Genomic DNA, 23,799 nt, shown 5'->3' on the forward strand with positions numbered 1-23,799 from the left:
TAACATGATGCTAGGAATTAAAATAATCTAAGCCTGATTTCTATATCAAAAGAATTATTAAGTAATCAAATTACTTACTTTGATGCCTCGTATCTTTTTCTATCAAAACAATACACACGTTAGTAATTTCAATGAAATATTAAATCAAACAATTAATTTAAATAATTGAAAAAGGGATTTAGGACCAAACCCTCATAAATTATCAACCTTTCACGCCTAGGGCGAAGGCAACTTCGAGCTTGGTTAGGGGCGTCTAAGACTCGTGAATACGGTATTGTATTTGAAAAGGGAAAGGCTTAGAAAAGGGAGAAAGAACAAGCTTCTAGCTTTGAAAAGAGAAAAAATTAGATGATTGTTGATGATTGTTGGTGATTAAAACAGGGAAATAACACTCCTATTTATAGAGAAAACATCCGAAATGCTCAGAAAAGAGTCAGACTTTGACTCGAAGTAAAACAGCCCCTATCGCGATAGGCTCCTCACAGCGCGATGGCGCGATTAGGATAAAATTCCTGTACGGAGTCCTTTTCCCAATATAATTAGGTGATAAGACTCCGTAATTATCTTAATTAAAATCAGTTTTAAAACGCTTGTTTTATTTCAAATTAAGTTCTTTATATTTTCTAAATAATATAAAAGTACTAGTATTAATCCTAGTTCCATTAGAATTTAAACTAACCTTCCAGATTACTCTAGAAAATTAAATTCAATCCTAATAAATTTAGGAATGATAATTAATGGTCCCTCCACTTGATCATTGGGCCATATAAAATCATTTTGAGCCTAATTTAATATTTTGGTCATAATTTCCTCATTATTCATCGGAATTGGGCTTATAATATATCGTTGGAAATCTCTTTTCAAGCCCTATCCAACTACACTATTATTGGACTCATATCATGGACCAAACTAAATTGGATTGGACATTTTCCATAAATAAGGTGCGAAAAGACAGATTTTCGAAAACAGAAAGAAATATTTTTATTAAAAATAGAGGCATCACGAGACTCTTTCACATTTCACCTTGTTCGATAATCTATGACGTGAAAGACATTCATCACTGGGTTTGATTTTTGGGGAGACACAATCAGGTGTGGCAATGTTATATTTTGGAACATGACTTTTGAAGGCTAATGTAATCTTTTGGGATTATGCTTATGTTATTTGCATTTCACTTCTATTTGGAATATGAATTTTTTTGATTTATATCAATGTAAAAAATGGGACAAAGTATATTATAAAAGCAATCTTATTTCAAAACTGATTTGATTTTAAAGTAGTACATAGATTGAAATGAGTAACTAGTTTACTTTATCAAAACACACAAATAGGGACATGACTACAACCTAGCTTGAAAGTTTCACCATGATGAAAATAACTGCAGCAGAAACAAATACAACTACACAAAGACACCCTATTACATTCACTCCTCCACTGGTCTTCTTCTTCAACTTTTGTCTAAATTTGTCTGATTCATCCAGTACCCTCTTCTTCTCAGATTCCAAGTAACAAACTCTATTCTTCAACACTACAACCTCAGCCTTAAGCAAATGCTTTTCTGCAACTAGTTGATTTGTTATATCTCTCTGCCAATAAATAATTCCCTTATCAACCCAACGAAAATATTGTCATCCCCTTTAATTTGTTTCTGGATTGTAGAATTTACAAGCTTCAAACTTCCTCTTGGGTTTTCATGAGTCCAATTAAGAAGTGACTCTTGCTATGGGTAGACCACAATTGCATTTGTTCCTGGAAGGAAAAGCCATCATACCTGCATCAAAATCGCAATCGCAATTAATAAATAAAAACCCAATTGCTTTAAACATTTCATTTTCGCATATACCTAACAATTGAAAAAGTAGCACGAATTAAGCAAGATAAACATGGATTTAAGGAAAACTTACAACAATTGGAAGGAAATTCAACAGATTGGGGTTGAATTGGAGAAGAAATCGAGAAATTAGGGTTTTAGGGTTACAAAAAGCGGCTGAGTTGGAGGAAATCGGGAAATTTGGGGGGAAAATGGGAGGGAAAAGGGTCATTAAAGAGCACGTGCTGGTCACATGACAAAGTCAACGCCGGAGACTTTAGTCAACGTCCAAATTCCGTCAAGTGGTAGTCCTTTACAACATTTTTTTTAAAAATAGGTAGTCTTTTACAACAAATTTTTTAAAAGGTAGTTTTTCACATAAAGTTGTATATAAAAGGTAGTTTTTCACAAAAAATCCAAAACAGAAAGAAGTATTTTTATTAAAAACAAGTGCATCACAAGACTCTTTCACATTTCACCTTATTCGATAATCAATGACGTGAAAGATATTCATCACTGGGTTTGGTATTTGGGGAGACACAACTAGGTGTCTACACCTGCAATCTGGCCGCCTGCTAGGCGCTAGCATGTAATTTCAACTCACCACATTTAGCATAGCAAGTAATTGTATACCTCCTACTGTCTGCATACACCACATTCAAAGAAAACTCTTCTTGGACAGCATAGTCCTTCAATGTTTTCCTTAAATGACCCTTATCAATGAAAAACATCCATGGCTTAAGTTGGATTTTCTCAAAGTCTTTCTCTTCATACATTTCTCCATTTTTATACAACTTGTTGAAGTAGTTGTCATCATCATCAGAGTCAATGAAGCTATGCCAATATTCAGGCTCCTAATTTTCTTCTACATGTGGAACTCCCTTAATATCTTCCATCTCATCAGGTTGAATGTCATTAGTTATGAGCACATCATTGTCAGAATCATCATGTTCATTACCTCCAACATTATTTCCATCAGAACCCACACTTGCATCATAAGAACCCTCACTAACATCATCAAAATTCACCATTTTCCTCACAACACTAACAGTTCTATCATCTACCTGCACATCTTGCACTCTTTTTGCAAATTTGTCCACACACCCTTTCTTACTGCTGTGCTTTTAGGCATTTTCCTTTCTAACAAGGTGGTTAGAGATGTTAGGGTTAGATTTTGGGACTGTAAATCTAGGACTCCTCACAACAAGAGTCTTGAAAATAGTTTGTGGTGATTCTGGAGGTGGGGGGATTTTTCACCAAGAGCATTACTCACAACTGTGGCCTTTCCCTTACCCTTAGGTGCTACAGAAGTCTCACCCTTTTCCCTACCCTTTCCCTTACCCTTAGATGCAGCAGAAGTCTTGCCTTTGCACCTACCCTTTCCCTTTACCTTACTTTTTTCACATGCCTTCTCAAATGCCTTCCTACCCTTAGTGTATGCTTTACTAGACATGTTAACAACATTCCCCTCAAGCTTCTCTTGCATATCAACACCAGTAATATATGGGTCATAATTAAACTTTCTAGGTAACATCTCATCCAATGAGGGGTTAGATGCATCAACATCTAATGAGGGGTTATATGCATCATTGGTGGACTAGTATGTCAATCTCAATCTCCTCCTAAGTTTGGGTTTGGTGATTGGATTATTTGAAGGTTGGGAAAAAAGAAGGGTTCACTTCAGCAACTACACTAGGAGATGGTGGTCGGGAGGTGATGGTGGTGGTTGATTAAAAGAGGTGTTGGTGGTGGTTGATTCAGAGGTAATTCGCTTAGAGGAGGTGGTTGTGGTGCAGAAAGTAAAGCCTGGTTAGCTTATTCAGTAGCCAATTATTTTCCCCTCCACTTAGAAACTAAATCATTCATGAAAGTTGAATCCTTATCAATCCCAACATAAATCTCAAACATGTCAGCATTAGGGGATGTGTTAAACATCCTGATCATACCATCATCATCTATTGGCCAATGTTTGCCTCTATATGCATAAGCAAATATTGGGTTCAATATAACTACTTCTTTGTTTTTTGTAACCGATCTTCAAATTCTATCATGCTATCCATTAGGTTGCAAGTATTAGGGTCCACTTCAATATTAACACTATGAAACTTATATTTAAATCCCAGTACAACCTTATCACTCATTTTGCAAAATTAGATTAAACTACCACAATATAATCCCATCAACAATGAATCAAAATCGCTTAAACAAGGCCTACAAAACTAAATAACACATAATTTGACATAGGGTTACCTATCAATGACAAACTTAGCAATATCAACTTAAATACACCCAAATCGAATTATGTATGAAACAAAGACAAAATTAAGCAATAAATCATAATAAGAAGCATATCGTGCATAATTCAAACCATAATCCACTAACAATTGTACATGGAAATCAATTTTCATCCATTTAAACAAAATACTTTCCAATACCAAAAAGCAAACAATTTTATGCGAAATTCACAATATTGAAAGCTCAGATCTTAACAATCAACAAAGAAGCACTGAAATTCTAGGAATTTTGCTTCAAACGCGCGTCAATTAGGGCTCCTCACTTTTGTCAAAATAGGGGAGAGAGTGAGAAAGAAGAAGAAGATGAACGAACTTCTGTTTTTAATTTGTAGTTGGAGTTTGGAGGGAGTGTTAATGTATGTGGGGGTAGGGGCATTTTAGTCATTGCATTTTAAGTCAAAATACTTAGAATTAACGTTTGTTTAATGAAATGGTTACTCATGTAGTTGAGTCTATGAAACCATGGGTGTACCGGTGATAATCAATAGTTAAGTAAGGGTATGTTCTGTTCAGCTTAATTTCAATTTAATTCAGTTTAATTTAGTTCAATTCGGCTCCAATCAGTACATTTCTGTTCAGTTCGTAATTTCATTTTCTCACAAACAAGTCAGTTCAGCCCCAATCAGTTCAGTTTAGTTCAGTTCGGCTCCAATCAGTATAGTTTTGTTCAGTTCGTGATTTCCTTTTCTCATAAACAATTCAGTTCAGCCCCAATCAGTTCAGTTCAGTTAAGATTCAATCAGTTCACTTCCTAATTTCCTTCTCTTATAAACAATTCAGTTCAGTTCAGTCCCAATCAGTTCAATTCAGTTAAGTTGTTTTTAGTACATCGAAACATCCCTAAGTGTACAATTGACAAACGTCCAAACAGGGGTGTACTATTGATAATTTCCCAAAAATTATAAAGATTTGATACATGAAAAACAATTGTTGAGACGAATTAAATAAAATCCAACCCGAACTGTTTTTTTTTCTTCTTATAATTAAACTACAAAATTAAGTCAAGATAACTTAAAATAAATCCTGGTGAAAATCAAAATATGTTAGCTGAATTGAAATGAATGTATTTATAATTATCGTTTTAAAGGTATAAGAAAAACGTGACAAGTAAATAAGAACGAAAGGAGTAGAAATGACACAGTGGGTTTAATGGTAACAAAATCACATGAGAGGTGTCAAAAAAAAAAAAAAATTCACATGAGAAAGAACAAAGTTTATAAGAAGGAATAAAAAAACCGAAAAAGGAATGAAACGGAAAGGCAGGGGGCCAGGCTTCATCGAGATACGAGCCTAATGACATGAAATATGAACACCCCAATTTTACATTTTTAATTAAATTAAATTAAATTATTAAAAAAACAACAACAAACACCATTTTTTTCATTTCTCTCTCCTCCTTTTTCACCCTCCCCCTCTCTCTCTCCTACCCACTCACTCTGTCACTGTTCCCTCCCACTCACTCCCTTTCTCTCTCCTCTTTCTTTCTCTCTCTTCTTTCTCTCTCCTCCCTTCTTCCTCTTTCCCCTTTCCTTTTCCAGATATGACTCATCACTCTTCTTCATTTTCTTACTTCCATGGATGTTCTTTCTCTCTCCTCTTTTAGGGTTCTTCTTTCTCTCTCTTCCCCTCTTCACTAAATGCCTCTTCTTCAATCCAGACTCAATTTTACACACACCCCAGAAATCAAAACTAAATTCCATTTTAAACAACCATTTTTTCTTCTTAATTATTGCTATAATTTTCACTAATTTTTTTTTTTTTTTGTAGATCACGAATAGGGGAACAGTAATCTTGTACTGTGATCTAGTTAAACCCGTGTTTGTACTAAAATAATACTACATTTTATCAAATTACGTTAGACCAAGTACTGATTCTTAGGTCAGATACTCAGATATAAGTTTTGTGGTTGTTGGTCTCCCCTCTCTCTGAAATTGAGCAAGAAAAAGGAAGGAAGCAAGAACGAAGAAGAGAGAGGAGAGAGATAATGGCGATGGTTGCGCACCGAGAGAGCAGCAGTGGAAGTGGAGGAAGTAGCGGAATGAGCAAACACATGGCGGCGGCGGCGGCGGCAGCAGCAGCGGCTTCATCGGCTGATGCCGGAAAGTACGTCAGATACACAGCTGAACAAGTAGACGCTTTAGAGAGAGTTTACGCCGAGTGTCCGAAACCCAGCTCGTTACGGCGTCAACAGCTGATTCGTGAGTGTCCTATCCTGTCCAACATCGAGCCTAAACAGATCAAAGTTTGGTTTCAGAACCGAAGGTAATCTCGATCAATTGCCTGATTTATTTTTCTTTTTATGGTTTCGTTGTTTTGTAATCGGGTTTTTTTATTCTGAATTGAAAGATGAAATCATTTATGAAGAACAAATTTTGTTTTTGTTTTCGTGGCGAATAGATGTAGGGAGAAACAGAGGAAAGAGTCGTCGAGGTTACAGACGGTGAACAGGAAGTTATCAGCTATGAATAAATTGTTGATGGAAGAGAATGATCGGTTGCAGAAGCAGGTTTCTCAGTTGGTGTGTGAAAATGGGTTTATGCGCCAACAACTTCATACTGTATGTTCTTTTCTTTTCTTTTACTTATTTTATTGTATTCCACTTTTAATTTATTGGCTGTAAAAATAAATGCTGTAATTTAGATCTTGTTATCATTATTGTACAGATTTTTTGTAATTGATCTGGATAATAAAGTTTGTTTATGGTTGGAATTTTGACTAGAAATATACTTCTATAGTTCTATCTAGATATAAAAACAAAAAAAACAAAAAATTGGATTTGTTGAGATTTCTGTTTTGCATTAATTCTATTGGTTAAATTTGATATTTTTGGTCTAATTTTAATTTGGAATTATGTTTGAATGTAGAACAATTTTGTTGGTGTTTTAAAACCTTTTATTTTTAAGGCTAAATATGTTCAAAATATATATATATATATAAAAAAAAAAAAAAAAAAAAAAAAAAAAACTCAAAATTGCTAATAAAATCTTATCTAAATTTGTTACTTGCTTTCAATGTATCTATTGTACTTTTAGACATCCAATGTGGGGTTATGGTTAATTGTTTCCTATAGTGCCATTATCCAAACACAGTCTTATCGCGCTTCTGGGATAGAATATTAATTTCAGGGTGTAGGGTTATTTCAGATGGAATTTGTTATTTTTGAACGTGGTCAATGATTTTTTTTTTATAGCAGAATTTGATGTATTCAATGATACTTTTTTCAGGCACCAACTGCGACCACTGATGGAAGCTGTGAGTCTGTGGTCACCACTCCTCAGCATAATCTTAGAGATACCAATAACCCTGCTGGGTAAGGATTTAAGGGCATTTTTGATCCAATTTTACGCCTTATTGAGTGTATTGTTTCATTATTATAATTTATGACCCTTTTTTGTGTTTGTTGACAGACTCCTGTCTATTGCGGAGGAGACATTGGCAGAGTTCCTTTCTAAGGCAACTGGGACTGCTGTTGATTGGGTTCAGATGCCTGGGATGAAGGTTTGAAATTCTTACTTGACTAGATTAATTGTAAATTAGGAATTAAGCCCATAATCTTCTACCATTTATACATTGTAATCTTAGCAATTTGCTTACTAACTATTGCAGCCTGGTCCGGATTCGGTTGGGATCTTTGCCATTTCACATCGTTGTAGTGGCGTGGCAGCTCGAGCCTGCGGTCTTGTTAGTTTAGAGCCCACTAAGGTAAGTTGATAAAACACATTTGACATTTTTTAACATTCCCTGTTCATTCGCGGGGTCTCAGCAACATAATTAAGATTATTCTAATGTTTAAACCATTTTCCAGATTGCAGAGATCCTTAAAGATCGTCCATCATGGTTCCGGGACTGCCGGAGCCTTGAAGTATTCACTATGTTTCCTGCTGGAAATGGAGGAACTATTGAACTGATATATACACAGGTTTGATAAAAATTGTGTTCTGACTATAAAGCTGTCTGCTTTTAGATGTGTTTTTCCTCATGGGTTGCTAAACTTGGTTATTTCAGATATATGCCCCAACTACTTTGGCTCCTGCACGTGATTTTTGGACTCTGCGGTATACCACAACTTTAGAAAATGGCAGTGTCGTGGTATGTACATCCTAGGCTGTACCCTTTTGTATCATTTGTGATTGCTGTTTTATATTTCTTCTTATTAGAACAGTTGCACATTTCACACTGTCCCAACTCCTCATAGTTATGATATGACTTGAATAGCTAGGCTATTTCAACATTGTTCCCAGTACTGGGAAGTCCAATCATAAACCATTTCCAATATTAGGAAAGGTAACTACACATATGGACATCTCACATGTTATATGTGAATACTATTTCTGGGTAAGAATATGTTTCAGTGGTGTGTAACAAGGCAAAGGGATATGCCTGGGTTATTCTGCAGTACTCACTATGTATTGTCTTCTGCTTGCTAGTAATTATTGACCACTCAAGTTCATTGTTTAATATTTGGGCTGAAGTGAGGTGCAGTCATCATGGGTTTATATACTTTGTAGTGTATTGGAGGACCTTAGCTGATGCTGTTTCCTTGTAATGCATTAAGGTTTGTGAGAGATCTCTATCGGGTTCTGGACCAAATACTGCTGCTCCTCAATTTATAAGAGCTGATATGCTTCCAAGTGGCTATCTTATTAGGCCATGCGATGGTGGTGGTTCAATCATCCATATAGTAGACCACCTTAATCTTGAGGTATGTTGTGTCATTTGTGTGCCATTCAGCGGCTAAGTTGTTTTCTAGTGCTTTGAAATAAAAGCTTATCTATCATATTTGTAGGCATGGAGTGTACCAGAGGTGCTGCGGCCATTATATCAATCATCAAAAGTTGTGGCCCAGAAAATGACTATAGCAGTAAGTTAATTTATGATTATTTATAGCAGTACGGTACTGTTTGATAATGATGGAGAGGAAAGTGACCAGTGACATGTTTCTACTAATGGCATCAAACGAGATCAATAAGCAATAATTTAGTGTGTGACCTAATCTGACCAGTTTTTTCCCTCTTGACAAAGGCTTTACGCTACATCCGACAAATTGCACAAGAGACAAGTGGGGAGGTGGTATATAGTTTGGGTAGGCAACCGGCTGTTTTACGGACTTTTAGTCAGAGATTGAGCAGGTACATCCCTAGCACTAAGATATGTTGTCTTTATCTTGCAAAGTATATTGCCTTTGTGGTGGCTGTTATGTGTGTATAACTTGGTTCTTTGCAATTGCACAAGTGAAAGTGATGGACACATGTATGACGTAGCTGCTTTGCATCTGCTGTTTCTTATATCTGGGATCATTTTTTTTTAATTTATTTTTTATTTTAATTTTAAAACTTGTGTTTATTGGTTTGCTCCAGAGGTTTTAATGATGCTATCAATGGGTTCCCTGATGATGGTTGGTCATTGCTGACTTGTGATGGTGCTGAAGATGTTATAATTGCCTGTAATTCTGCCAAGACTTTTATGGCCACTTTGAATGCTGCAAGCTCACTTCCTATGGTTGGTGGTGTCCTGTGTGCAAAGGCATCTATGCTACTCCAGGTAACAATATCTTGATCATCTAATAACTTGAATTCTGCCATGTTAATGACTTTGCAGTTTGCACACTTCCACCCCTTTTACTCTGGAATTACGCTGTTTCTCGTGTAGATGAAGTTATATCTTACCATGGTTAAATTCCTACTCGTACTTTTCTTCCTACAAACCCTTTGTCTAGTGGAAGTCATATTTAAATCTGTGTTTCACAAAATGCCAATTCTTCGGAAAAGCTATATAAATGCGATATATGTCTAGCTCAGTTGTATTATTATATGCTAGTTCTATGAATCAGCCTGATCTATGGTAGCTTCTTGACTTTAAAGTGAAACATGGGCAGTGGGAATGCCAATTTTGTTTTGAGCATTTTAGCCAATGATCTGTTACCGTTTCTGGTTTAGGAGTTGTGGGTTTTCATGTTATGAACATGTCTGTGCAGAATGTACCTCCTGCAGTGCTGGTTCGATTTTTGAGAGAGCATCGGTCAGAGTGGGCTGATTTTAGTGTTGATGCGTATTCTGCAGCAGCTTTGAAGTCAAATGCATATGCATTTCCTGGGATGAGGGCCACAAGGTTTACTGGAAGTCAAATTATCATGCCTCTTGGACACACAATTGAGAATGAAGAAGTATGTTGATTTTAATTTTGAGAGTTGCACTCTTCTTTCATGTCAGCCATTCTTGGTCATGAATAATACTTAAAAATTATTTAGTTGATGCATTTTACTGTAGTGAGTGGTATATATATATGTTTATTGGTGTTATCTTAATATTGCTACTGCAATATGTGTGTCAGCAGTTGGTTGTCCTTCTCATTTATCCTAAATTTTTTCTATAATTCATTCTATCTGTTGTCTGCATGGCAGATGCTGGAGGTTATTCGGTTGGAAGGTCATTCTCTTACTCCAGAAGATGCTTATATCTCCAGAGACATCCATCTGTTACAGGTATTGTTTAGAATCTCAGTCACTTGTGACTTTCAATACTCTAGTAAGGTCTATCCTAACTTACTCTTCTCCTCTGATGGTCATTAACTGCTTATTTTTGTCCATGAACTCAAATGTGTGGTTCTTCCAATCCAACCTCCTTGTCTATCTACATTTCCTTTAAATAATCCATAGATTATGCTCATTTACTATACCTGGTTAATTAATAGTAAGTACATGGACATCCTCAAGATTCTTAATTTGGCTCAACTTAGATTTTAAGATAGCAATTGTAATTGTAAAAGATAGAGGCCAAATTGGGTCTTTGATGAAGTAGGCAGTCTTACTTTCATGTCTGTTGAAAAAAGTCTCCTCTTAGAAATAGAAAAGGAGGTTTGAATGGAGAGAACTTGGTACGTCGTAGTAATTGGAAGCTTTGAGAAGTTCAATTGCTTGGAAAATCATTCTCCTATCTAATATCTATCAATTTGTTACCGATTGATTCAAGCTTTTCAACACCGTTATAACTTATCTTCAGTATCTTGGAGCAATTTTTGAAGATAAGACTTTTTCCTGGTGTTTAATTTGACACAATTTCCTAACCCTGAACTTTATTCTGTGTTATCCTGATTGTTTATGAAGTCCTTTGCCTAATTTGTTACTTTTGCTTCATCGTATTGCCTTCCGTACTTCCCTTACTTGATGTTTAAGTGCTTTAACCTCCATCGTTTTGCTCAGATTCTGGAACTAATTGTTTTTTTTGGTAGCAGATATGCAGTGGAATAGATGAGAATGCAGTTGGAGCCTGTTCTGAACTTGTTTTTGCGCCAATTGATGAAATGTTTCCAGATGATGCTCCCTTGCTTCCTTCTGGATTCCGTATTATTCCGTTGGATTCAAAACCAGTAAGTTAATTATGTCTTACTGCACTGGACATTGCCTCACTTTGCAGTGCTTGCTGAAATAAAAATAAACTGTCTTTAACACTATTGATTCAGCGAAGTCCTATGTTATGATTTAGGGTTATCATGCTAAAAGATATACTTTATGCTCTTCTCTTCTCTTTTACCCAACACCCCCCTTTGAAAAAACACTTAACTTGGTTTATGCTAATTCTACAGCTTGTATTTAAGGTCTAGGTATAGCATTTAAATGTCCTTCTACGACACTTAACATTTTATAACTTACATCTATCAATTATCAAATTGACTTCATACCATCAATTGATAAAGTTGTTAATGCTGGCTTAACTATTTATTATCTATTTGAGAACTATAGAGAACATCTTATATGTTCATCATGGCCAATGTTTCAATTGGTATTGGGAACCCCCCCACCCACCCCCCCCCCCCCCCCCTCCTCCTCTCTTTTTAATGATGGCTAGCTTATATATCCAGAAATATAATGTGACCTCAATTTTCACCTTCCCCCAGCTGCAATTTGACTGGTACTGTCATGAAATAATCATTTAATTTCTGTTTCTCTATGACATCTAGGAAACTGAATTTCTGTTTCTCTATATGACATCTAGGAAACTGCAACAAATCGGACGCTTGACCTAACTTCAAGTCTCGAAGTGGGTCCATCAACCAACAATGGAGCTGCTGATGCAACTTCTTCTGGCAGCACTCGTTCTGTGTTGACCATTGCCTTCCAATTCCCATTTGAAATAAGCCTCCAAGAAAATGTTGCTACAATGGCTCGCCAATATGTTCGTACTGTTATATCTTCCGTGCAAAGGGTTGCCATGGCAATATCTCCTTCGGGAGCAAGTCCGACAGTGGGTCCAAAATTATCTCCAGGCTCTCCAGAGGCACTTACTTTGGCTCATTGGATTTGTCAAAGTTACAGGTATGTCAATTTTTGCATCCTGTGCTAGTGGGGAAAGGTCTTTTAAGGCATTTGTATATACATACGAGTAAAAGAAAAATGAATATCATCAAATGGTGGTCTTCTCTTCTCTGCAGTTACCATATGGGAACAGAATTGCTTAGGACTTCGTCTGCTGGTGATGACACAGTGTTGAAGCATCTTTGGCATCACCAGGATGCTATCGTGTGCTGTTCGTTGAAGGTATGGTGACAATGCAATTGGATAATATATACGAAGAATTTTTTATCATATTGTTATGACAATGCATTGTTTTCGTCCAGCTCCTTTTATGGCATCCCTTTTCATTGCTGAATGGATTGACCATTATGGCAATTGATTCAATTAGAAAAACAAAGTGCCATTGTAAACTCTTATGAAGCATTGAAGCCTAAATTAACCGTATAATCAGGGATTTTACATATTAGTTTAGATTTGTGAAAACAATTCTGTCAACCACGAGTAATCCCGTTGTTTCTCTGCTTTGCAGTCCCTCCCAGTTCTCATCTTCGCAAACCAAGCAGGGCTTGATATGCTGGAGACAACTTTGGTAGCACTACAAGATGTTACCCTAGATAAAATATTTGATGAATCAGGCCGGAAATCATTATGCTCCGACTTTCCAAAGATAATGCAATTGGTATACTAATGAACTGTCTTTTGATTGTTGATGTATTTCTCATGCCATGTATGGATTCTGAAAATTTCCATTTCTTTCAGGGTTATGCTTGCTTACCTGGTGGAGTTTGCACGTCAACCATGGGCCGTAATGTTTCTTATGAACAAGCAATTGCATGGAAAGTCTTTGCTGCAGACGAGACTACAGTCCACTGTCTTGCCTTCACTTTTGTGAACTGGTCTTTTGTGTGAACTGTAATTTAGGCAACTTGTTTAATTTAATCCCATCTTATCCTCGGTTGTTTCTTTCTAACAACAGGTTAAAAAGAGGAAGGGTGTTTGATAAATTAAGGCGGGTCAGTTGTGTAGAAATCCAGGGGAAAAAAAAGGAATTTTTTGTAATATTTATTACACCAGAGCTGCATTTTATTAATTTATTTAATTGCGAAATTCCATCAAATTTTAGTTGCAAGAAATTGGTCAAGAAATTTGCTGGCAATGCAAGCAGGATACAGAGGATGATCACTCACATCTTGAGCTTATTGTCAATGGTTGGATAATTGCCTACTCCCACTAATTGGATGATGCTTTTCCACTTTGTTATGGTATCCATTCAATATTTAGTGGAGATAACACCCATATTATACAATAAGTAATGCAGCAAAAGTAGCTAATTTTTTTAATTCAGTAATTATTAATTACTTAGATGTGTACTAAACTACTAATGTATTCACTTTTTTGCGGTATTCAAGAAACTTTAGCCTATAAGTTTGATCCATGTGTTACAATAAAAATTACTCCCTCTTTTTTTTTTTTAAGAAATTGGTGGTCAAATTCCGTAAAGTTTGAATTTATACATACAGTTAAGATTGACAATCCTTTTCGGCCAGAGAGAAGAGCTAAATCGATTGACAAAAGGGTAAAATTAAACTTTTTTATCAGCTTATTAAGTTACACCATTGAATTGTTAAATATTTCCCATGTTCAAAACAAAAATCTCTTAGGGCATGTAGCTTTCACTTTTAATGCTCTCTTTCTACCCTTACCATTATAAGATAAAAATAAAGCGCAAATTAAGTAATTTGAAATAATATAGAGAAGAAATTGTCCTTGGTAATTGGACAGCAGTAAACCCATTAAAAGATGTTTGATTTGTGCAGTTAGCATTAAATTTACATTTTTCATTTTCATTTTGTATGTTCATTTTAAGTTTCAAAATTCATTTTTTGTGAAAAAATTAGCATTAAATTTGAGGTATGCATGCAACGAAGAAAATGCAGCTCTGAAGGACTGGTCAATCCCACATTAAGTGTATGCATGATGCAGTGGTGGCCAGTGTGCGTAGACTATGCAATCAACTATTTGCTAGTTTTGGGATGTTTTTTGGCGTTACAAAATGTTGGTCGTTTCTTGTGTAATGTAGTATAAAATTTAATATCATATTATAGAATTAATTTGTCTAGTCAAACTGTCAAACACCCAATAGAGTTGTATGTCATGGCTTTGGCTTTATATACAAAGGGTAACTTGTAGTTTTGGGTTGGCTAGTAAAAATTAGCCAACTAGGTTAAAAAAGTGAGGTGTTTGCATTTAAGCTTTAATGGTACCTTCTATGAAATGTCACTTTACATTTATGTGGGAAATCGTATGAGGTATGGAGGAGTGTGCAAGAGCATCCTTGGGGTCATAACTTGTATCCCCTTTTCTTATGAAACTTAACCAATAAAAATCATGACCAAGTGTACGTGGTCAAAATCAGGGGAACCACGACCCTTACTGCATCATGTTTGGTAAGAACATGTTTAGAGTTGGAAACATATTCAATTAAACCTTATCAAGTGTTTGGTTAGAAGATTCGGGTAACAATTACGAGTAATGGTTTCTAGTTTTCCACTCATTTGTTACCTCTTTAAAAGTAAAGGTAACAAACACTCTTACCCTCCTCAAACAAAAATAAAGATTATTACGTTTAAGTGATTCTCTTCTATGTTTAAACCAAACAAATAAAAAAGTAACTTTTAAATGATTCCTTTCCTTTGCCTTACTTATTTCCATTCCATTTTATTACCAATTTTCATACCAATCAAATGCACCCCTAAGAGTTATAACTAATACTTTGAGTTTTTTCACAAAAATTAAAGAGATTGTAAATTCCTTAAAACTAATGATTGAGAGTACATATGTGCATGTGGGATTCGAAATAAATTGTGAGAAAGAAAATGTGAAGAGAGGGGGAGGGGGAGAAAGTGTTGGGAATTGATGTCAAAAGTACAAATATGAAAATGAGAAAAGATATTACCTTTAAATAAAAATAAGCTTTGTATTTTAGTTTACCAAAAAAGAATACAAGTTTTGTATTGTATGACAGAGGGAGTATATCTCAACTTATGTGTATTCAATGGGAGAGCCATAATTTTAACAATGGTAGGACATCTTACCATAATACCATTTGAAAATCCTCTTATCAAGCCTCTAAAATCTGTCTCCTTGAAATTTTTACAAAAAAATAATAATAATAAAAAAAAAAATAAGACACTACTACGTATTGTATAGCAATAACCGTGAAAGAATGTTATTAATATCAAGATTCTAATTTATTTAACAATTGTATTTCTCAAACCTTAATTATGTGTCTATGTACACCCGGGTGTATATAAAAGGTTCTTTATCTCGACCTATTCAAGGTTTTTAACAATAACCCTTTTGGAAAAAAAAATCTTATGCATTCAGAATCACTAAACACATTCTTCGTATCAAATAGCATGATCAAAATACCAATTATAAATAATAATTCGAGTATGCATATAGTATATGTTATTCAATTAAACTAGATCGGTCTTGAAGTTTTGAAAGCGATCTATTAAATCATCAAACACATCATCTTAAATAGAAAAGTAAACGTGCTCAATGTGATTAAACTATTATGGTAAGGTTTTTTTTATTTTTTTTTTTTATTTTTATTTTTTTATTATTTTTTTTTGAGGTAGGGCACATGCCGCTACTGCGTGCATTGAGTACCCAATAGTGAGATACACACTTCATCATAGTATTTAAGAAAAGCGGACCTCACATGATATAATACACTTAAATTGGGGTTGAGAGGTTGTTAGGAGTATAATCAAGTGGGCCATGATCTTTAAATAAAAATAATAGTACAAATTTTCACCATAAAAATCATCCTTTTAGTGTATTGCAACTGTTGTGATATTTCCATGTTTAGAAAATTGTTGCAATTATAAAGAAACAGATGAAATATTATTTACAACTAAGGATGGCAGTGGATGTGGACCTGACTTGGATCCGTGGATCCAAATCCGTTTTTCATGGATATGGGTCTTTTAATTTTGGACCTGACAGATCTGGTTCGGCTAACGGATCTGGATCCGAGTCAAACACCCAAACTCGGACCCAATTCTGTTTACCCGTTTTATAATTCCTCTAAAAAAAACTAAAAATTTTGTTTCAGCAAGTCCTCTTTCCTACAACTCCAATTACCAAAGCTTTAGGAGCTTCAATACCAAACAATGAAGCATAAAAACCTTCCCTCTACATTTATCTCTCTTTCCTACAACTCAAACCCAATTCCAATTTCAATAAATTGACATAAAATCAAACATAAATACATCCAAAAACAGCATAAACAGTACAATTTCAATTACTCAGATGAGAAAAAATTACCAATAATTATATCGAATTAAACACAATTCAAGTACTTCAATATACTTAGCTTGTGTTGTACTAGCATGGAAGAACACATCATTACAGAGAAAAATTCCTTAAATTGTCATAACCACAATCAAACAATACCCTAATTTCAAATTCGAGCAGCAAAATCATCACTACAACCAAAATCATCACTACAACCAAAACAATCAAAAATCGCATCTTTGTAAAAAAAATTTCAAATCCAAGTAGCAAAATCATCTTCACTACAACCAAAACAACCACAATCAAACAATACCCTAATTTCAAATCAAAACAACCACATCTTAACCAAATAAAAAAATTAACATCTTCAAATCAGAAGAGAACCCTACCTTAAAGTTGTTTATAATAATGGTTGATCTGAACTCCTTTTCGTCGCGAGAAAGTGGGGATTTGAAGACGACTGACAATGAGGCGACGAGATGCCATGAAGAAGAGGAGAGAGAAGAAAGACGCCATTCAAATACACAGAAATCCAAGCATCGACCACCGTCACCATAATCACAAAAAAGTAAATAAAAATAAGAAACCCATATCATCTCACGCAAAGCTAAATAACCCAGAAACCCGGCCTAACCTTGAATTTCTATTTTTTGGTTCAAAATTGATTCGATTTTGTTGTTGTTATTGAAGACAAACGCATATAGAATTGATTAAAATAGACAAAACCGGAAACCCTAACCTCCATTATTAACGGTGACAGTGATGATGGCTGTCCTTGTTCAAATTGACGGCGGTTTTCAAAGGAGAGCAGCAATGGTTGTTTAGAATGAGAACAAAAAGTAAAGAGAATGCATGAGAGAACCAGAGATGATAGAGGGAGATGAGAGAGAGATGCGGATGTGAGAGAATCAGAGAACGAGAGATGAGAAAGAGAGCCATATGAGAGAGAGAGAGAAAGAGTAAAGGGGGTAGAAGTTAAAAAATAAAGGGTACTGGGTAACAGGTGCTCTTTGTTTTAGAAAATGTAAAAATAAAAATAAAAAAATAAAAGCAAAAGGAGCACCGGTTAACCGGTGCCCTTGCGAGGTTTTTAATTTTTGTTGGTTTAAGCTTGTTTCTTTGGCACCGAATTTTAATAACCGGTGCTAATTTATCGATACGCATTTATGTTTTTCTACTAGTGAAATTGTACGGTTTCAAACGCCATCAACCATACAAAATTGGGGGGCATTTGTTACACCTAAATTAAAATTTTATTAACTTTTGTTGACTTTGACCTTTTAGGGGAAGATTGACCAAAGCTTGACTTAAATTGAGAGTAGCCTGACTTACTAATGCTAGAATGTCTAGCGCTATGGCTATATGTACCATCAGAAACCAACAAGTGCAATATATAGCCCAATTAAAAGGCTTATATCTTAAGAGCAGCATGACCTTATCTAGTTAAAGTTATTCTAGTAGAAATACTTTGGCAACAAGAGGAGGAAACCGCATAGCGGTTAGGAGGACATTAAGGGAAGACCATGACCAGATTTTTAAGGAGTTTCTGCCTATAAATTGGCGAAACATCACAGAGAAAAGACACCAACAAATCAACCAAAAAAAAACAATTCATTTTCTTTACACTTTCTAGCTTTAGCGCTTTCTTAGTTTTCCCTTGGCTTAGTAGCCAAATGATAGTTTAGGATTTACTTAGCATGTTTTGACGATCATTCGATCATTCCAATTGTCTGAATAAGGAGGTAATTCTTTTCTCTTGTAATGCAATTGTAGCCTTTACTTTATATTTCAATTAATGGAAAATATTTGCATCATTTGTCTATGTTAATCTATTCGTCCATTTGGTAATTCAATTCTTGTTCAACTTCTTCAACGATTACATAATTACTTGTTGGGTTTTTCTAAGTTATGCCCCTAAACTTCTTCGGTTTCTAAGCTGTGCCATGCTTTTTCAAACGTCTAAGCTGTGCCCTCAACCTCAATAATTTTTATTAACAATAACCTTTGACGTTAACAATAACCTTTTTTTTTATTATTTTATTTTTTGATTTTTAAATTTTTTTTAAAGTGTTAAACCAATTAGAACGGAACACATGTCAAATTAATAACGCCGCGACACCATTGTTATTAAAATAACTTAACTTTTGTTAACGGATATGGCTGTCAAAGGGTATTGTTGATAAAATATCGTGAGGTGGAGGGAACAACTTATAACTTTGAAAAAGCATAGGTACAACTTAGAAATTCAATAACTTGAGGGGCATAGCTTAGAAATTTGGCTATGTTACTAGTTTTGGCCCCGTGCAATGCACAGATTTATAATAATAATACAGTACTCGTATTAATCAATAAGGACAATCAATTAAATTATTATGTATCATTTTTTTTTTGAAATTTGATTTTATTTAATTTCTATCTTTTAAATTCTTACGTGTTACACAAATTAAAAAAAAAAATTATTAGAAAAATTTCAAATTCTTGTTATTAGAATTTTAAGAATAAATAAATAAATAGCGTTTTGGAGGGAAAATATTTCACAAAACTATGACAAGTGTTTCATCCGATGATTACTTTAGTATATACTTTGTAGTATATAAGATGTTAGCGGTGTTATCAAAGTATAATCGGTAATAATAGGGGCAATCCCTTAACATCCTAGAAAAAGATAGAATATTTGACTTTTTTTGAAACAACATTTACCTAAACAAAAAATACATAGTCCATACTCTGTGTTGAAATAGGTATTCGAACTCCTAGGCCCTGACTTTAGGGGTGACAAAATATAGCTTGTCATGTTATTTAAACCACCAAGCTACACAATTAAACATGCTAAATGCTATCTAAATTTAATCTTGGAAAAAATTGCCTAGAATAATTCGACATTTGCCTTATCCGTCCAAAATAATCCTACTTGACACCGTTTGATTATTTTTTAATAATCCAACCTTTAATACAAGTATCATTCTGCTTCAAATAGCCTCAAGTGACCTGTAATCGGTTGAGTAGGTAATTTTTTTCAATTAAGATTAATTTACACGTGTCACAACGTGATTGGTCAAAAAATGAGTTTTAATTTTAAATTTTAATGAAATGATTATTATTAATTAACATTACTTAATTATTTTAAACTAACTTTTGTAAAAATAATTAAAAATAAAAAACTAATAACTATTTTAAAACCACTAGCACCGATAGCCCTTACTCCCCCAGCCACCTCCTCAACCCCACGATCGACCCAAACCAAGCCATTTGCTCCCAGCCCTGTCACGCCTACATCTCAACTCCCCCGAGCCGCCGCCCATTCCCTACCCTCTTCCGGTGCCTCTAAAACACCACACTTGTTACCGAAACAACGGGCCAAAATCAAGGCGTGGGAAGGGGAGGAGACCAAAATCAAGGCGTGCGAAGGGAAGGAGCCAAATTCGGGGAGCATGTAGGGATGGAAGTAGGTCGGGTCAAATGGGAGACCCGCCCCATCCGCCCAAGTGGGGCGGGGATGGAGGGAGGTTTGGCGGGTGATGGGGCGGGGATGGGTGTAAAAATTGTACCCACCATGGGTGGTGGGTCTAGTATGGACTTTAGAGTAAACCCGCCCCATCCCTGCCTCATACCCGCCTTATACTACTTTTTGTAAAGGTTGAAACAAGCTTGGAAGAGCTTAGAATCTAGACTATAATAATATATTAATATAAAATATATTTTATTAATAACATTAACGTCGTATATAAATTTTGCCAAGTGGATGTAAAAAGAGGTTTATTAGAAATGATAATTCTTCATATTAATGTGATATAATGTCATTATGGTAGCAGGTATGAGGCGGGTATGGGGTTGGTTTGAGGTGGGTATGGATATCCAAATGGGTGGTGGGGCGGGGATGAATATTAACTTGTACCCACAAGGTGGGTGTGGATGTGGAAATTGTACCCGCCATGGGTGGTGGGTTGGGATGGGTATAAGATTTTTAGGCGGGTATGGGATTGGAGGTACTATCCTTCGCATTCTACCCGCCCCATTGATATTCCTAGGAGCAGGGAAGGGTAGGGGCTGGAAAAGGGACAGAGGATGGGGTTTTTCGAGGGTAGGGAGGTTGGGATCGGGACGAGGAAGGAGTTTTTTGAGGGTCAGGCTGGTGGAGGTGAGTCGTCAATTCAGGGAGAGGAGGGAGGGTGGTCGGCGTAGTGCTTCGGCGCTGGTGGGCAAGTAGGGGAGTCGGGCTGGTGGAGATGGCAGTCGTGGAGGGTGGTTGGACTAGTGGTGGGAGTTGTTTTTAAATTAATCAAATGATAATTTTTTCAGTTTTTCAAATTTTTTTAGTTTTTATTTTAAAATAAAATTATGTTTTTATTTTTTTTATCAATTAAATGCCGACACTTGTCACGTAACTTTCTATAACAAGTTAAATGACCAGTTGTGACCATTTAAAACTGACTGACATTAAAAGTCGGATTATTTAAAAATAATCAAAATATAAAATTAGTTTAGGTGAATAAAGCAAAGGTCGAATTATTGCTAGCAATTTTTCCTTTATTATACTCCTATCTAAAGATCTAGGAATTACGGAGTACTTAATTAGAAGCAGACCGTGGGCCCTTGGCTTCGGTAGCACTCTTTAGCGTGCCGTGGTCAGCAAGCTAAAACGAGACTAGCTATTTCCCTTACAAAAAAAAAAGAAAAAAAAAAGTTAAAACGAGACAATATATTAGTGGATCAGATAATATGAGAAACTAAGGCTAAGCCAACAGAGACGCAATTTCGGAAGATCAGAGGGTAGAGCAGCTAAAAAATGAGGTAGTCGATCGATGTTGCTTGATTTGTTCATATAATAGATGAATTTGGTTGCTTAATTAGGTCATATATTTGATGATTCCAACTTTACATATTTGTACTTTAGATAAAATAGTTTGCAAACCATCGACAAATCAATTGTATTCAGTCTATGAAAATAGGGTTTTGCAATTAAGTATGAAAATCAAAGAAGAAACACAAACAATGGGAATAGGGTTGGACGATGTTGTTAAATGGTTGTCAAGCTGATTCTTTATATTAGTGTATTTTTTATTGTGTAATTGAAATTGATTTCTGATTATGGATATTTATGGAGAAAACCCTTTTGAAGGCACATATATTACGGAGTAATTGTTTTTTTGACGGGAAATTATTGGTAATTAATGGTTGGAACCTATTCGAGAAAGGCTACACATACAACCCTTGTATGTGGGGCCTACATATAATATAACATGGCTTTTTTTTATTGGTTGTCAAATTGGGCTCCAAATTCCGCTCACTTTGAAATTTCTTTTTTTTTTTTTTTTTTTTTTTTTTTTTTGACGGGCGCTCACTTTGAAATTTCATTTGAATTGAAATTGAAATTTTTGATACCATAATATTTGAAATTCAAAAAAATTTATTATTTTCAATGTTCACATTTACTTTCTGAATTTATTTTTTTTTAACAAAAATTACTGTTCATTTGTGTTCCATGAAATAGCAAATTTTCCTCCCGTTGCATTTTTCTTCCACGGTGAACTCTTTTTTTTTTTTTTCCTAAAATTATATCATCTCGGTGGATACTCTAGATTTAGACCTCTAATTTTCAAGTGTACTCCTTCCCTCCTTAAATAGACCACTCTTCTTCTCTATCAGCAAGATTGCTCAATATTATACGACTTTTTTTTTTTTTTTTTTTTACACAACCCAGTTAATTATAATTGAGTTCTGTCCAGCAAAGACACCGAACATAGGTGGGCATTCATCCATCCAAATACGACACTCTAATTAAATTTTTATATATTATACTTATAAAAATGCACATTAGAGTGGTGTCATTTACACTGTTAATTATTTAGATTCATAGTATATGAGTGGTAAATTGATGTAAGATTCATATATTAGATTAGACTCATTAGAGGCATTGCACGCACCTGGCATAATATTTTGCCTAACTCTGGTTTGCATATGGCTTAAAGCTTAATTAGATAGGGTGCGTTCTATTCACCTGAGTTTTACTTATCTGAACTTATTAACCCTTATTAGAAATTATTTTAGTTATAAATTAAACTTGGGTAGCCCTGGTTAACCCTTATCACAACTTATCTGAACTTATTTTTCCTGAACTTATCTTATCTGAACTTATTAACCGTTATCTGATTTTATCTGCACTTATCAACCACGAAATAAGTGAAAATAAGGTGAACAGAACAAGACTTTAAATCTTTATAATGTTATTTTTATGTTTAAATACTAATTTAAATTTCTCCCATATTTTTGTTCTCTATTAAAATTCAAGTTGAATATGGAATTTTTATTTTTTAAAGGGTTAAAAGATAAAAATATTAATCATCAATTATAGGAGATTAAATTGCTTGCATTATTAGTTAAATTATTAGACAAAGGAGATTCAAGGGACATAAAATATCAATAATGGAAGAAATAAAATTTCAAACATAAGAACGTCAAAAATGAAGAAAATCCCCCCCCCCCCCCCCAAAATGACAAGCGCAATAATTTCGAGCTTGTTCACTTCAGCTTAATTATTTCAGTTCAATTTAGTTCAGTTCAACTCTAATCAGTTCAGTTCAGTTCCTAATTTCCTTCTCTCATAAAATATTCATTTCAGCTCAATTCAATTCAGTTCAGCTCCAATCAGTTCAGCTTAGCTCCAATCAGTTCAGTTCAGTTCAGTTTAGTTCAGCTCACTTCAGTAAATGTAAACATGCCCTTCGTAAATTAATTGGTAACAAAAATCGTTAGTATATGATCAATTACCGACGATGTAGTGATGAATAATATATTTCATTTGCAAAATGTTACGTTTACATGGTGAATATCTCGCAATGTTGGTTACTAGCACACTACTCATGAATCGTTACACATTCAATTTGGTACCAGATTCGAATCTCATCCTTAATCAAAATATTTTTTAGTATAGTATTCTTATTCACATAATTATCTGGTAACAAAGAATGATAATGAAGTATCTGAAACTATATATTCTATGCATATATGACACTGTTTTAGTAACAACATTTTTTTAAACGAAATGTAACAACTTATAAATATATGAAAGTTTGTGATATGTGTAAGATTTTGTGATTTAA

The 23,799-nt window shown here is 34.8% G+C and overlaps 1 protein-coding gene and 1 long non-coding RNA gene across 2 annotated transcripts; one reads left to right on the forward strand and one right to left on the reverse strand.

Moving 5' to 3' along the window:
- Positions 1–1,314: 1,314 nt before the first annotated feature.
- On the reverse strand, positions 1,315–17,634 carry LOC145587532 (uncharacterized). The gene is made up of 3 exons (XR_014101292.1): positions 17,439–17,634; positions 17,089–17,159; positions 1,315–1,771 (listed from the first exon to the last, which is right to left on the reverse strand). It is a non-coding gene; the product is annotated as an uncharacterized LOC145587532 (long non-coding RNA).
- LOC145589462 (homeobox-leucine zipper protein REVOLUTA-like) lies at positions 5,579–13,821 on the forward strand. The gene is made up of 18 exons (XM_081646039.1): positions 5,579–6,366; positions 6,502–6,661; positions 7,329–7,414; positions 7,512–7,602; positions 7,711–7,806; positions 7,910–8,023; positions 8,110–8,193; positions 8,660–8,806; positions 8,891–8,965; positions 9,127–9,233; positions 9,462–9,645; positions 10,079–10,267; positions 10,505–10,585; positions 11,335–11,469; positions 12,096–12,415; positions 12,532–12,637; positions 12,924–13,073; positions 13,154–13,821. The coding sequence occupies exons 1-18, from the start codon at positions 6,089–6,091 to the stop codon at positions 13,301–13,303; spliced, it is 2,553 nt and encodes an 850-aa protein (XP_081502165.1). The 5' UTR covers positions 5,579–6,088; the 3' UTR covers positions 13,304–13,821.
- Positions 17,635–23,799: the final 6,165 nt, after the last annotated feature.

The sequence above is a fragment of the Chenopodium album genome, chromosome 17 (genome assembly GCF_948465745.1).
Source record: "Chenopodium album chromosome 17, dcCheAlbu1.1, whole genome shotgun sequence".
In the NCBI taxonomy this organism is placed as follows: Eukaryota; Viridiplantae; Streptophyta; class Magnoliopsida; order Caryophyllales; family Amaranthaceae; genus Chenopodium; species Chenopodium album.

Coding starts and splice junctions, on each gene's coding strand:
- LOC145589462 (XM_081646039.1), top strand. CDS start 6,089: ATGGCGATGGTTGCGCACCGAGAGAGCAGCAGTGGAAGTGGAGGAAGT. Junction 8,024..8,109: donor TTGAACTGATATATACACAG/GTTTGATAAAAA, acceptor TGGTTATTTCAG/ATATATGCCCCAACTACTTT. Junction 9,234..9,461: donor TTTAGTCAGAGATTGAGCAG/GTACATCCCTAG, acceptor GGTTTGCTCCAG/AGGTTTTAATGATGCTATCA.